This window comes from Cherax quadricarinatus, chromosome 39 (genome assembly GCF_038502225.1).
Source record: "Cherax quadricarinatus isolate ZL_2023a chromosome 39, ASM3850222v1, whole genome shotgun sequence".
Lineage (NCBI taxonomy): Eukaryota > Metazoa > Arthropoda > Malacostraca > Decapoda > Parastacidae > Cherax > Cherax quadricarinatus.
In genome coordinates this window covers 18,406,631-18,422,943 of record NC_091330.1, presented here as the reverse complement: position 1 = coordinate 18,422,943, position 16,313 = coordinate 18,406,631, and the positions used below count along the sequence as shown (strand labels likewise).

The window sequence follows — 16,313 nt, the reverse complement described above, 5'->3', positions numbered from 1 at the left end:
TTTTTCACATTCTGTATAATCAAGCTCTACTTCACCTAGTTTATAGCTTCGAGGGTTATTTTCATTAACAAGGACTAGTGCCTTAAACTTATCCACATTGAACTTCATTTGCTGCTTTTCAGACCAAGACATTAATTTGTCCAAATCCTCCTGGAGTTCATTGCTATCCTCCTCAGAATGAATCATATGGCCTATCTTTGTATCACCAGCAAATTTGCTCATGTCACTCATAATCCCTTCATCAAGGTCATTATGTAAATTATGAACAAGAGAGGGCCCAAAACTGATCCTTGTGGAATGCCACTAGTGACTAGTCCCCATTAAGATCTGACCCCATTAATGGAAACTCTGCTTTCTGTTGGTAAGCCATGCCTCTATCCATGCTAGAACTACCTCCTGTACCATGAGCTGCCACTTTTCTTAAGAGTCTCTTGTGAGGTACTTTATTGAAGGCTTTACTAAAATCCAGATAAACAATATCATGTTCTTCATCACTGTCTACTGCCTCAAATGTTCTATTGAAGAACGTCAGTAAATTTGTCAGGCAGGAACGACCTCTTGTGAACCCATGCTGAGATTCATTAATCAAATTATGGTCTTCAAGGTGTCTTCTAATAATGTCAGCTATAATTGATTCTAATAACTTGCCCACTATAGATGTCAGGCTTACTGGGCGATAATTTGAAGGAACAGACTTTTCCCCTGATTTGAATATAGGGACCACATTAGCCATCCTCCACAACTCTGGCTCAACACCAGTAAGGATGCATTAAACACTCTCGTTAATGGCTGACTAAGTTCCATCTTGCATTCCTTAAGTACCCTGGAAAACAACTCGTCGGGCCCTGGGGACTTATTTTGCTTCAGTTTGTCTAACTGTTTGATAACCATGTCCCTCGTGACAGTAATATTAGTTAATTTGAATTCATCAGGAACTGAAAATTTTTTAATTTCTGGAATCTCATTTGTCTTCCTGTGTAAAAATTGACAAAAAACAGGCATTAAATAAGAAACACATTTCCAGTTCATTATCCATCAGCTGTCCATTCCCAATTTTCAGAGGTCCTACTTTTTCCTTCACCTTCGTCCTGTACACTTGAAAGATTCCTTTTGGATTGGTCTCTGATTCATTAGCAACCCTAATTTCAGCCACGCTTAACCTTCCTAATCCCCTTTTTTACTTCTCTTTTAAGCTGAGCATATTGGTCAGTAAGGTTAATTAACCTCTCCTCTTCTGATGCGCCTATAAATTCCCCTTTTCTGCCCTAATAGATGCTTTAACCTCCTGTTAACCCATTTGGGATCATTATTATAAGACCTAATTTCTCTCTGGGGAATGTATATACTCTGAGCACGGTGTACATTATTAAGACAAAAATCATAAACGCAGATCCCTTCGTAATCATAAGCATGATCATCGTCAATAAAATCATTAACTAGATAACCCCAATCGAGATTAGACAGGTGTTCCCTAAGTCCATTGTAATCGGCAGAATGAAAATCAGGGATTTTTACCGTATTATCGTTATTCTTGTATTCCCAGTTAATGCTAAAAGTGATGGATTTGTGATCACTTGCGCCAAGCTCTTCAGTGATCTCCAGATTATTTACGAGTGTTTCCTTATTTGACAAGACTAGGTCGAGCAAATTATTACTCCTGGTAGGCTCTGTTACACACTGAACTGTTTCCATAAAGTCACTGGACTCCAGATTACCAGTCAAAGAATTCCAGTCAACTTGACTAAAGTTAAAATCCCCTACTATTACTACGTTATTATGTCTAAAAGCCCTAACAATTTCGTCCCAAAAAAGTCTCTCTCTATCGTGATCCAAGCCTGGAGGTCGGTATATCACACCCAAAATTAGTTTTTCTTGACCTTCAACAAACTCTACCCAAACAGATTCTGTTATTATTCCATCTATTTTTATACCTGTTTTTATGCAACAATTAATATCAAAATGACCTCTACCCAAAGCTACCCAAGAATTTACTCCTGTACCCAATGACACAAATCAAACCCAGCCCCTCCCACTCATATATTTGTCCAATCTCTTTTTAAAGCTGCCTAAAGTCCTAGCCTCGATCACCCTACTGGGAAGATTGTTCCACGCATCCACAACTCTGTTAGAAAACCAGTACATGTACTTACCTATGTCCTTTCTAAATCTAAATTTATCAAACTTAAATCCATTATTTCTGGTTCTTACCTGGTTCGACACCCTCAGTACTTTATTAATATCTCTTTTGTTTATGCCCGTCATTCACTTATACACTTCAATGATATCTCCCCTCATTCTACGTCTCTCCAGAGAGTGGAGATTTACGGCTTTAAGTCTATCTTCATACGGGAGATTCCTTACACAGTAAATCATTTTAGTTATTTTTCTCTGTCCTTTATATAATTGCTACTATATAAAGGGCATGCGCAGTTTGGGCCAACAGGCCTGCTGCAGTGTTCCTCCTTTCAATGTTCTTATGTAATAGAGAAGGGACACTGAAACACGCCTTCTCAAATCCATCCATATACATTTGCCCAACCTATTTTTGATGCTACTCAAGCCATAGCTTTTGTAACCTTTCTTTCTCATGTACCAGCTGACTTTTCCACCACATGTATAACTACTACCTCTACTTGTCTGGGCGAAACATTGTCAATACAGGATCACATGCTGCTGCCAGATGTACGGTCCTAAGTCGAGTGGTCGTATGTCGCGCAGGTCGTAAGTCAGATGGTACCTGTATATAGTCAAAGTTGAACAGGAAATGGCGGACGCTTCTGCCGCTGCCTCTGCCACCATATTATGGCCTATTTTATTCATTCTAGAGTACATATCATGTTTGTGTTAATTATATTGTTTATGATGTCATATTAGATGAATTGTGATAGATAAATAAGGCATACAGTTGATAATAGCATCATATTCAAGTATTTTTTCTTGTCTCTCCAGAGTGTAGGAACGGATTAATGGCTTTTCAATTAATTTAAATGAGGAAAATTAATTTGATATACGAGTAAACTGAGTTACGAGCTAGCTCCTGGAGCGGATTAAACTTGTAAGTCAAGGTTCCACTGTAATTAGATTCTAATACATATGTATCAGGCTAAGAGCTGTTATCCTACCTCAGCTCATTTCAAAACCCAGTCCTATCTAAGGCATACTACCATCCCCCAAGATGCACCCCACAACAGGCGACTAACACCCAAGTACAGTGGACCCTCGACCAATGATACTAATCCGTTCTAGAGAGCTTGTCATTAGTCGAATTTATCATTAGTCAAATTAATTTTCCCCATAAGAAATAATGGAAATCCAATTAATCTATTCCAGACACCCAAAAGTATGAAAAAAAAAATTTTAACATGAAATACACATTTTTCTACACAGAAAAAGAAGGATACATGCACAATAAATAATGTACTGTACTAAATGAAGAATAAATGGCACTTACCTTTAATGAAGATGTAATGATGAGATGGGAGGAGGGGAGATGGGGTGTATTAATTTTTGGAAGGAGAATCCCCTTCCATAAGGACTTTAGGTAGCAAGTCCTTTTCTGGGGTTACTTCCCTTCTTTGTTTTTTAATGCCACTGGGAACAACTTGAGAGTCACTGGACCTCAGTCACACCAAAAATCTGTTCATAAAGCTCTGTACCTCGTGTTCCTTTGAGATTTTCCTAAAGTGAGTCACAACATTGTCATTGTAAAAGTCACCAGCATGGCTTGCAACAGCTGTGTCAGGGTGATTTTCCTCCATAAAGGTTTGCACCTTTCTCCACATTGTACAAATTTCCTTAATTGTTGAAGAAAGAAACTTCCTCAATTTCTCTGTCCCCTCCTCTGAAGAAATTTCCTCAGTTGTGGCCTCTTGCTGTTGCAGATGTTCTTGCAGCTCATCAGTGGTTAGTCCTTCATTGTCGTCCTCCACCAACTCTTCTACATCCTCTCCACTAACCTCCAATCCCAAGGACTTTCCCAATGCCACAAATGATTCCACAACTAGCATAGGCTTCTCAGGGTTAGCCCCAAACCCTTCCAAATCCCTCTCTTGCAGACATTGTGGCCACAATTTCCTCCAAGCAGAGTTCAAGGTCCTGTTAGTCACTCCCTCCCAAGCTTTACCTATAAGGTTTATGCAATTGAGGATACTAAAGTGATCTTTCCAAAACTCTCTCAGGGTCAACTGAGTGTCTGAGGTCACTTCAAAGCACTTTTGAAACAGTGCTTTGGTGTACAGTTTTTTGAAATTTGAAATGACCTGCTGGTCCATGGGCTGGAGGAGAGGAGTGGTGTTAGGAGGCAAAAACTTCACTTTTATGAAACTCAACTCCCCCGGAATTCACTCTGGCAAGTCTGAAGGATGACCAGGAGCACTGTCTAATACCAGGAGGCACTTAAGGTCCAATTTATTTTCCAGGAGGTAATTTTTCACAGTGGGGCCAAACACATGATAAAACCAGTCATAGAAAATGTCCTAGTGATCCATGCCTTACTATTTGCCTTCCACATCAAACAAATTAGCCTTGACAACATTGTTTTTCTTGAACACTCTGGGAGTTTCAGTGATACACGAGTAAAGGCTTCACTTTGCAATCCCCACTAGCATTACTACACAACATTAAAGTTAGCCTGTCTTTCATAGGCTTGTGTCCTGGCAGTGCTTTTTCCTCCTGTGTAATGTAGGTCCTGTTTGGCATTTTTTTCCAAAATAGGCCTGTTTCGTCACAATTAAACACTTGTTGGGGTTTGAATCCTTCAGCCTCTATGTACCCCTGGAATTCCTGCACATATTTTTCAGCCACTTTTCTGTCCGAACTGGCAGCCTCACCATGCCTTATCACACTGTGTATGCCACTATGATTCTTAAATCTCTCAAACCAACCTTTGCTGGCCTTAAATTCACTCACATCACCACTAGTTGCAGTAATTTTTTTAATTAAATCATCATGCAACTGCCTTGCCTTTTCACATATGATGGATTGAGAGATACTATCTCCTGATACATATATCTGTTTTTAATTTATCCACAACAACAACAGTCTCTCAACATCTTCGAATACTTACGATCTGTGTTTCAAAAACATACTTGCACCTTTCGCAACAGCTTCCTTGATTGCCTTTCTGTTGGCCAAGATAGTAGCGATGGTTGATTGGGGCTTGTTATACAATCTGGCCAGCTCGGAGACACACACTCCACTCTCATACTTATCTCTCTCTTCTTTTCAATTGTAATTCTCACCCTTTATACCACAGGGTTGGCACTAGAAGGTTTCTTGGGACCCAGGGTGGCTTATTTAGCAGTTACAAGCACTAAAAACACTGGAATAATACAAAATGTACCGATTGTATGTGTGGAATCGACTGCACTGGCTTGTAAATACTGGCACACTAACTGAAGGCAGGGCAGCTAAGGTGCGCTCAGGCCAGACGGGACACGTGGACGCGTTCGAGACGAATGATGTTAGTCGAGTTTTTCATTGGTGGTCGGGCCAAAATTTTTACGCTCAAACACTTCATTAGTCAAATTTTTTGTTAGATGATGCCTTCATTGGTCGGGGGTCCACTGTACCCACTTCTAGGTGAATAAGGGCAACAGGTCTAAGGATACATTCCCAACATTTTCACCATGCAGGAGATCAAACCATATTTGCATAGGTGCTGATTTGATACAAGTTCCCTCATGTTATGAAAGGTCTCTCGGTGGGCTAATATCATTCTAGTAATGAATATTACTTGACATAAAAAGTTGATTCCATCATGTTACAAAAGGTTCCCAGTAGGTTAAATATCATTCTGGCAGTTTATATTGAGAGACATATGAAAACAAGTGGATTACTCACAGTACTTGAAATTGAAGCCAACAGTTTGCCTTGGAATTCACACAGAGAATAACATGCTCCCTTTATCTCTTTCTCTGCCACCTGAAATTAAAAGATTTGTGATTAGGCTAGGCTGGGTATAAGACAAATGCACATTATATCAACAGGATTTCCCTTATATATTTACTAGCATATGCTCATCACAAACCAACACTGACTTACTTTCTTTAGCTCTTTCACTATAGCATCCCCTGAAATTAAAATTGCCAGCAGTGTGGCAATAAAAAAATAATAATTTTTCTTCTAAAGTGGTAGAGAATCTTTTTCTGAAGGTAATTACACCAAAAAGGCTAAAATATGATGAAAAACTTACAGAACTAAGCAGGTTTGGGCATAATTTATGCATAGGTGATTTTGCCCACTTTGAGTCCCATTTTAAGGCAATTCCATTGATCAATTCCTAGCTATTTTGCTAGTATGCTGTCCATTTTGTTGATTGAGCAGAAGAAACTGCCTATTCAACTATCAAAACTAACTTATAAGTGCACAGAATTCAGTAATTTAGCAAATTTTATGCAAAATTCAACAAATTCAAATTTAAAGCCAGCTCAAAATAAACAGTGTAGGGATTCCCACAACTAAGGCAATCTATCCTCTGCTCATTACCCACATCCCCTGGCCTATCCTACTGAATACCTGCCCTCCATTTTTGAATCCATCATCACAGAAATTTAATGTTGTACCTTATTTCTTGGATAATAGTTTAACCCTTTCAGGGTTTCCGACGTACTAGTACGGCTTACGCACCGGGGTTATTGACGAACTAGTACGCCTAAATTCTAGCGCCTTCAAATCTAGCAAGAGAAAGCTGGTAGGCCTACATATAAAAGAATGGGTCTATGTGCACAGTATAAAAAAAAATCCTGCAGCACACAGTGCATAATGAGAAAAAAAAAAATTGTGTTTTTGGTTTAAAACAGCGACTTTGCACTGTATTTTTGTATGGTATTTATGGTTGTATTCTAGTTTTCCTGGTCTCATTTTATAGAATGGAAGACATATTACAGAAATTGAGATGATTTGTATTGGTTTCACAATGAAAAGTACATTGAAATTGAGCTCAACGTAGCAGAAATGTTAGATTTTTGCCAAAGTTCAAAAGTAAACAAATCATGCCATGCGTCCAATACACGTCAACTGGTGAGTCTGATATTCTTTCACAAGTAAGCTGATATTATTTATACCATTTCTACACTAATGCAGTAGTCTGCATAACAGTAAATGTTCTATTTTTTGTGAGAATAAAAATTCAAAGTGGAAAGCAAAAGAATTGTAAGAGGGGCCTGGGGATGTGACTAATGAACAGAGGAAATGTTATTTTAGTGCCAGGAATGTCTGTCTTGTTTATTCTGGACCCTATTTGGAGATTGGCATCTTTTGAAATTTGTGTGAAATTGGCAAAGTTGCCAATTTCTGACCACTTTATTGGATAGTTGAAATCGGAAAATGGGTGGTTTCTTGTACTCATTCAATAGAAAAAATGGAATTGGCCGAAAATAGGGCTCAAAGTGGGCAAAATCGCCAATGCGTAAACATTGTCGAGACCTCTAACTTTGCGAGAGAATAATTCCGTAAGTTTTCCATCAAATTTCATACTTTTGGTGTCATTATGATTGGGGAAAAAATCTCTATCTTTTCATAAGAAAAAATAATTTTTTTTTTTCCGAAAAATTTTCGACCCTGAGAACAAGTTTAGGAGACGGCCTCTCGACCCTGAAAGGGTTAAGTCATATCACTAATTAAAGCAGACCCATTAAAACCCTATGAGACAGACCAAGGAGGTGTGAGGGTGGTCTCTATTTTTCAAGAAAATCACCAAAAATAAAATATTTCCACTACTCTGAGTCATATTTCAAGCTACTTCTGAGCTGAAAATGATCAAAATCATCTCTATTTCACTAGTATGTCTTCCAGTCTATCAATACAAAAAGGCTTAAAAACCACCTCAAAGTTACTATTTTAAACTAAACACAAGGAGAGAGGTTTGCTTTGTCTATCATGCACTGCTTGGGGAGAATTTTTTTTTTATATTATGGACACTCACTGCATAGGTCCAGTCTCTTATGTCTAGGCCACAATTTACTGCTCACAGCATATCTGAGGGCATTGTGCTTAAAATGTACATCTATGTGAGCAACACTGGTGTGATTAATGTAAATCAATGTGGGAAACAGTGAAAGGGTTACTACCTTCTTTATCTTTGTGTATCCTCTATTTTATTTTCCAACAATACTTTCCTGTTCTTTCCAGGAGAGTGCCTTCCCAACCTACTAACACGGGCAGAGGAGAAATGATTATCACACATGCATTCAAAGAATGACTAATGAGGTATTTATTAAGAGCATTCCTCATGCAACTTTTATATCAATAAACCCTTTCAGTGTCGGGACCCTTACTCCCAAACTTGCTCCCAGGGTCAAAGAATTTAAAAAAAAAAATTATTTTATCTTATGAAATAACAGAGAAACTTTTAATGAAACCAAAAGTACGAAATTTGATGGAAAACTTACAGAATTATGCTCTCACAAAGTTAGCAGTCTCGGAGATATTTACGCATTGGCAATTTTGCCCATTTTACGCTCTATTTTTTGGCAAATTCCTTTGTTCTAATCGACCAAACTCATAGCTATTTTGCTAGTATTCCTTCTATCAAATTAGTACAAGAAACTGTCCACTTATCTATTTCAACTACCCAATAAATTGATCAGAAATCGGTAATTTGGCCAACTTCACACAAAATTCAACAACTGCCAATTTGAAAATAGGGTCCAGAATAAACAATGTAGAAATTCCTGGCACTAAAACATTTTATCTGCTCCTTCGTCATGTTTCCAGGCCCCTCTTATGTTACGCTTGCTTTTCATTTTAAATTTTTAGTCACACAAAAAATAGAAAATTTATTTTTACGCAGACTACTGCATTACTGTAATCATCTTTCGACAAACTGGCTGTATCCCACCGAGGGAAGGCGACCCAAAAAGAAAAATGAAAGTTTCTCTTTTTAAATTTAGTACAGTGGTCCCTCAATAATTGTCCATAATCTGTTCCTGGAAGTGGGACTATTATCGAAATGGACGATTTACAAATCAATTTTCCCCATAAGAAATAATGTAAATTTAATTAATCCGTTCCTGACACCCAGAAGTATTAAAACAAAAAATTTTTTACATGAAATATACATGTACATAAATAATACAGTGGCACATGATGAATTAAACATTAACAGAATAACACTTACCTTTATTGGCGATTCTTCTTTGTGTATGGAAGACTGGAGAAGGAGGCAGATTGGATGATTTACTGTTTGGAAGGGGAATCCCCTTCTATCAACACCTCGGGAACCAATTGCTTTTCTGGGGTTACTTCTCTTTTCTGTTTCTTAATGCCACTAGGACCACTCTCTGGCATTTTCTTCCGAAAGAGTCCTGTTTCATCACAATTGAACACTTGTTCAGGTTTCAGTCCTTCACTGTTTATGTACTCCTTGAATTCATGCACATATTTTTCAGCCGCCTTGTGGTCCGAACTGGCAGCCTCACAATGCCTTACCACACTGTGTATGCCAGTACGCTTCTTAAATCTCTCAAACCAGCCTTTGCAGGCCTTAAATTCACTCACATCACCAATAGTTGCAGGCAATTTCTTTACCAAATCGTCATGCAACTGCCTAGCCTTTTCACAAATAAGTGACGTCATAAGATTATCTCCTGCTAATTGTTTCTCATTTATCCACACCAATAATAACTTCTCAACATCTTCGAGTACTGGTGATCTCATTTTTGTCAGCATAGTTACCCCGTTTGCAACAACAGCATCCTTGATTTCCTTTTTCTTGGCTATGATGGAAGATATGGTTGTACGGGATTTGTTATACATCCTGGCCAGTTCACCCACACGTACGCCACTATCATATTGTTCAATTGGTTACAGGAAAGTGGGTGCGGGAGGGAAGAGGAGCGATTGGTGGAATGATGATGTAAAGAGAGTAGTAAGGGAGAAAAAGTTAGCATATGAGAAGTTTTTACAAAGTAGAAGTGATGCAAGGAGGGAAGAGTATATGGAGAAAAAGAGAGAGGTTAAGAGAGTGGTGAAGCAATGTAAAAAGAGAGCAAATGAGAGAGTGGGTGAGATGTTATCAACAAATTTTGTTGAAAATAAGAAAAAGTTTTGGAGTGAGATTAACAAGTTAAGGAAGCCTAGACAACAAATGGATTTGTCAGTTAAAAATAGGAGAGGAGAGTTATTAAATGGAGAGTTAGAGGTATTGGGAAGATGGAGGGAATATTTTGAGGAATTGTTAAATGTTGATGAAGATAGGGAAGCTGTGATTTCGTGTGTATAGGGCAAGGAGGAACAACATCTTGTAGGAGTGAGGAAGAGCCAGTTGTGAGTGTGGGGGAAGTTCGTGAGGCAGTAGGTAAAATGAAAGGGGGTAAGGCAGCCGGGATTGATGGGATAAAGATAGAAATGTTAAAAGCAGGTGGGGATATAGTTTTGGAGTGGTTGGTGCAATTATTTAATAAATGTATGGATGAGGGTAAGGTACCTAGGGATTGGCAGAGAGCATGCATAGTTCCTTTGTATAAAGGCAAAGGGGACAAAAGAGAGTGCAAAAATTATAGGGGGATAAGTCTGTTGAGTATACCTGGTAAAGTGTATGGTAGAGTTATTATTGAAAGAATTAAAAGTAAGATGGAGAATAGGATAGCAGATGAACAAGGAGGCTTTAGGAAAGGTAGGGGGTGTGTGGACCAGGTGTTTACAGTGAAACATATAAGTGAACAGTATTTAGATAAGGCTAAAGAGGTCTTTGTGGCATTTATGGATTTGGAAAAGGCGTATGACAGGGTGGATAGGGAGGCATTGTGGCAGATGTTGCAGGTGTATGGTATAGGAGGTAGGTTACTGAAAGCAGTGAAGAGTTTTTACGAGGATAGTGAGGCTCAAGTTAGAGTATGTAGGAAAGAGGGAAATTATTTCCCAGTAAAAGTAGGCCTTAAACAAGGATGTGTGATGTCACCGTGGTTGTTTAATATATTTATAGATGGGGTTGTAAGAGAAGTAAATGCAAGGGTCTTGGCAAGAGGCGTGGAGTTAAAAGATAAAGAATCACACAAAGTGGGAGTTGTCACAGTTGCTCTTTGCTGATGACACTGTGCTCTTGGGAGATTCTGAAGAGAAGTTGCAGAGATTGGTGGATGAATTTGGTAGGGTATGCAAAAGAAGAAAATTAAAAGTGAATACAGGAAAGAGTAAGGTTATGAGGATAACAAAAAGATTAGGTGATGAAAGATTGGATATCAGATTGGAGGGAGAGAGTATGGAGGAGGTGAATGTATTCAGATATTTGGGAGTGGACGTGTCAGCAGATGGGTCTATGAAAGATGAGGTGAATCATAGAATTGATGAGGGAAAAAGGGTGAGTGGTGCACTTAGGAGTCTGTGGAGACAAAGAACTTTGTCCTTGGAGGCAAAGAGGGGAATGTATGAGAGTATAGTTTTACCAACGCTCTTATATGGGTGTGAAGCATGGGTGATGAATGTTGCAGCGAGGAGAAGGCTGGAGGCAGTGTAGATGTCATGTCTGAGGGCAATGTGTGGTGTGAATATAATGCAGAGAATTCATAGTTTGGAAGTTAGGAGGAGGTGTGGGATTACCAAAACTGTTGTCCAGAGGGCTGAGGAAGGGTTGTTGAGGTGGTTCGGACATGTAGAGAGAATGGAGCGAAACAGAATGACTTCAAGAGTGTATCAGTCTGTAGTGGAAGGAAGGCGGGGTAGGGGTCGGCCTAGGAAAGGTTGGAGGGAGGGTGTAAAGGAGGTTTTGTGTGCGAGGGGCTTGGACTTCCAGCAGGCATGCGTGAGCGTGTTTGATAGGAGTGAATGGAGACAAATAGTTTTTAATACTTGACGTGCTGTTGGAGTGTGAGCAAAGTAACATTTATGAAGGGATTCAGGGAAACTGGCAGGCCGGACTTGAGTCCTGGAGATGGGAAGGACAGTGCCTACACTCTGAAGGAGGGGTGTTAATGTTGCAGTTTAAAAACTGTAGTGTAAAGCACTCTTCTGGCAAGACAGTGATGGAGTGAATGATGGTGAAAGTTTTTCTTTTTCGGGCCACCCTGCCTTGGTGGGAATCGGCCAGTGTGATGATAATAAAAAAAAAAGTTTTTCTTAAATTCAATCGTATTTCTCACCTTCTTTACCAAAGGCTTGGCACTAGGAGTTTTCTTTGGAGCCATGGTAGCTTATTTATCACTTAAATAACTTGCAAGCACTAAAATAAATGGAATATTATGAAATATTTCGCTGGAGCACGTGCGGGGACCGTCGCTCACTGGTAAACAATGGCACACTGCCTGGGAAGGAAAGGTCGAGGCGGCTCAGAGCGTGAGTACGCGTCAGGGACGAAGGACTATTAGCGAGTTACCGGACCATTTGCAAGCCAATATTTTGACGAAAAAATAGGACTATTTCCGAAATGGACTTTCAGGCCGGACGATTATTGAGGGACCACTGTAATTTACACAGGAGAAGGGGTTACTAGACCCTTGCTCCCAGCTTTCTAGTCACCTCCTATGACATGCATTGCTTACAGAGGAAGAATCCTATTCCACTTTCCCATGGAGAATTATTGTAAAACTTGAATAAATAATGTCAGTTCATTCTTAAATGCATATTAGACTAGCCAGTTAAATGCGTATTAGACAAGTGAACGCATCTGTTTACTCTCGAATATCAGCAAAAATTGAACATCTCTGCTATTATGATCTCAATTTCAAGCTACTTTCATTCCTGAAACTAATCAAAATCATCTCTATTTCTGCAATATATATTCCATTCTATCAAATGAGACAAAGAAACCGAGAATACAAACATAAAAAACAAACGAAAACACGCCACAAAGTCGCTGGTTTAAACCAAAAAAACGGTCAGTTTTTTCTCAATATGCACCGCAAGATTTTTTTGATATGGTGCACTTAATGCACAGATCCATTCTCTCATATCCAGGCCCAAATTTACTACTCACAGCTTATCTGAATGAACTGAGCTCATGGCATCATACTAAATGACCGACACTGGCTTCAAAGCCGATACAATGGGGCCAACACTGGAAGGGTTAATGGCACCAGGGATCATTGATCTCACTTCCATTTCCCAGATCAAGCCTCCACGATTAGAAAGGAAGTACTAGAAGAATAAAAACTATTAACCCTTAAACTGTCCAAACGTAGATCTATGTTCATGTGCGTAGCACTCCGAACATAGATCTACAGGTTTTTTATATAAGAAAGCATGTAAAATAGAAAGTTCGGAGTGCTACACATGTGAACATAGATCTATGTTTGGACAGTTTTAGGGTTAAAACACACAGGGGAGATGTTGCAAGTGTATGGTGTAGGAGGTAGGTTACTGAAAGCAGTGAAGAGTTTTTACGAGGATAGTGAGGCTCAAGTTAGAGTATGTAGGAGAGAGGGAGATTATTTCCCAGTAAAAGTAGGCCTTAGACAAGGATGTGTGATGTCACCGTGGTTATTCAATATATTTATAGATGGGGTTGTAAGAGAAGTAAATGCGAGGGTCTTGGCAAGAGGCGTGGAGTTAAAAGATAAAGAATCACACATAAAGTGGGAGTTGTCACAGTTGCTCTTTGCTGATGACACTGTGCTCTTGGAAGATTCTGAAGAGAAGTTGCAGAGGTTGGTGGATGAATTTGGTAGGGTATGCAAAAGAAGAAAATTAAAAGTGAATACAGGAAAGAGTAAGGTTATGAGGATAACAAAAAGATTAGGTGATGAAAGATTGGATATCAGATTGGAGGAAGAGATTATGGAAGAGGTGAATGTATTCAGATATTTGGGAGTGGACATGTCAGCAGATGGGTCTATTAAAGATGAGGTGAATCATAGAATTGATGAGGGGAAAAGGGTGAGTGGTGCACTTAGGAGTCTGTGGAGACAAAGAACTTTGTCCTTGGAGGCAAAGGGGGGAATGTATGAGAGTATAGTTTTACCAACGCTCTTATATGGGTGTGAAGCATGGGTGATGAATATTGCAGCGAGGAGAAGGCTGGAGGCAGTGGAGATGTCATGTCTGAGGGCAATGTGTGGTGTGAATATAATGCAGAGAATTCGTAGTTTGGAAGTTAGGAGGAGGTGCGGGATTACCAAAACTTTTGTCCAGAGGGCTGAGGAAGAGTTGTTGAGGTGGTTCGGACATGTAGAGAGAATGGAGCGAAACAGAATGACTTCAAGAGTGTATCAGTCTGTAGTGGAAGGAAGGCGGGGTAGGGGTCGGCCTAGGAAAGGTTGGAGGGAGGGTGTAAAAGAGGTTTTGTGTGCCAGGGGCTTGGGCTTCCAGCGGGCATGCGTGAGCGTGTTTGATAGGAGTGAATGGAGACAAATGGTTTTTAATACTTGACGTGCTGTTGGAGTGTGAGCAAAGTAACATTTATGAAGGGATTCAGGGAAACCGGCAGGCCGGACTTGAGTCCTGGAGATGGGAAGTACAGTGCCTGCACTCTGAAGGAGGGGTGTTAATGTTGCAGTTTAAAAACTGAAGTGTAAAGCACCCTTCTGGCAAGACAGTGATGGAGTGAATGATAGTGAAAGTTTTCCTTTTCGGGCCACCCTGCCTTGGTGGGAATCGGCCAGTGTGTTAATAAAAAAATAAAAAATATCCCTGAATTTCAACTTCTAGACACAGTGAGTCTAATGGTAAAAGAAAGCACAAGACACTGCAAAAGGAGATCCATATTTGTACTAATAAAAAGTCTCTCTTCACTGTGTCTTTTTGACGGCAGTACCATATTATTTAACTTCTATAAAGTAATTAAACAATGTTTTATACTATCTGTAAGTAAACGGGTGAAAATGAAAATGATCAGTACTGAATATAAAATATTGACTAAATAATCTTAGTTAAAAAATAAATAAGATACAGAATACCATTGCTTGGGACGCTTCACCAATTATAAAATTGGTTTCTGAGGGGGAAGTAAGTTCCAGGTACCAAATACTCAATTTACAATGGATTTTCAGGAATGAATTAATGTTGTAAATTGGGACCCTACTCTACTAGTACTCACTATTAGGGACTTCATGGCATTTTCTACGAATAAAACCCTGGCAGATATACAGGGGTTACTGAAAATTTTAGCCTGAGGCCTGCCCAAAATGATGCATATAATGTAAATTAAAAAAAAAAAATGTTAATAATTGCACCTGGAGAAGAGAGACGTGTTGAGGAGAGAGAGAGATTTTGGGAGATGTTGAGTGAGTGTGTAGGAACTTTTGAGCCAAGTGACTAAACTTTGTATAGAAAGGGGTTTGGTTATAGGCAACAAATACTTTAGGAAAAAAAAAAGGATAAATAAGTATACAAGATATGATGTACGGCAAAATGACAGTAGTTTGTTGGACTATACATTGGTAGATAAAAGACTGTTGGGGAGACTTCAGGATGTACATGTTTACAGAGGGGCTACAGATATATCAGATCACTTTTTAGTTGTAGCTACACTGAGAGTAAAAGGTAGATGGGACACAAGGAAAATAAAACACCAAGTAAGAGAGAAGTGAAGGTTTATAAACTAGAGGAGGCAGTTAGGGTAAGATATAAACAACTGGCGAAATGACAGTAGTTTGTTGGATTATGTATTGGTAGATAAAAGACTGTTGAGTAGACTTCAGGATGTACATGTTTATAGAGGGGCAACAGATATATCAGATCACTTTTTAGTTGTAGCTACACTGAGAGTAAAAGGTAGATGGGATACAAGGAGAATAGAAGCATCAGGGAAGAGAGAGGTGAAGGTTTATAAACTAAAAGAGGAGGCAGTTAGGGTAAGATATAAACAGCTATTGGAGGATAGATGGGCTAATGAGAGCATAGGCAATGAGGTCGAAGATGTATGGGGTAGGTTTAAAAATGTAATGTTAGAGTGTTCAGCAGAAGTTTGTGGTTACAGGAAAGTGGGTGTGGGAGGAAAGAGGAGCGATTGGTGGAATGATGATGTAAAGAGAGTAGTAAGGGAGAAAAAGTTAGCATATGAGAAGTTTTTACAAAGTAGAAGTGATGCAAGGAGGGAAGAGTATATGGAGAAAAAGAGAGAGGTTAAGAGAGTGGTGAAGCAATGTAAAAAGAGAGCAAATGAGAGAGTGGGTGAGATGTTATCAACAAATTTTGTTGAAAATAAGAAAAAGTTTTGGAGTGAGATTAACAAGTAAAGGAAGCCTAGAGAACAAATGGATTTGTCAGTTAAAAATAGGAGAGGAGAGTTATTAAATGGAGAGTTAGAGGTATTGGGAAGATGGAGGGAATATTTTGAGGAATTGTTAAATGTTGATGAAGATAGGGAAGCTGTGATTTCGTGTATAGGGCAAGGAGGAATAACATCTTGTAGGAGTGAGGAAGAGCCAGTTGTGAGTGTG

The 16,313-nt window shown here is 39.2% G+C and overlaps 1 protein-coding gene across 1 annotated transcript in view; it reads right to left on the bottom strand.

The window, feature by feature from the left end:
• pic (DNA damage-binding protein pic) overlaps positions 1-16,313 on the bottom strand; it is a 224,519-nt gene that overhangs the window by 47,250 nt on the left and 160,956 nt on the right. Inside the window, exon 18 of the mRNA XM_070092474.1 lies at positions 5,842-5,922. Coding sequence (XP_069948575.1) covers positions 5,842-5,922 — 81 coding nt within the window. The remainder of the gene's footprint in view (positions 1-5,841; positions 5,923-16,313) is intronic.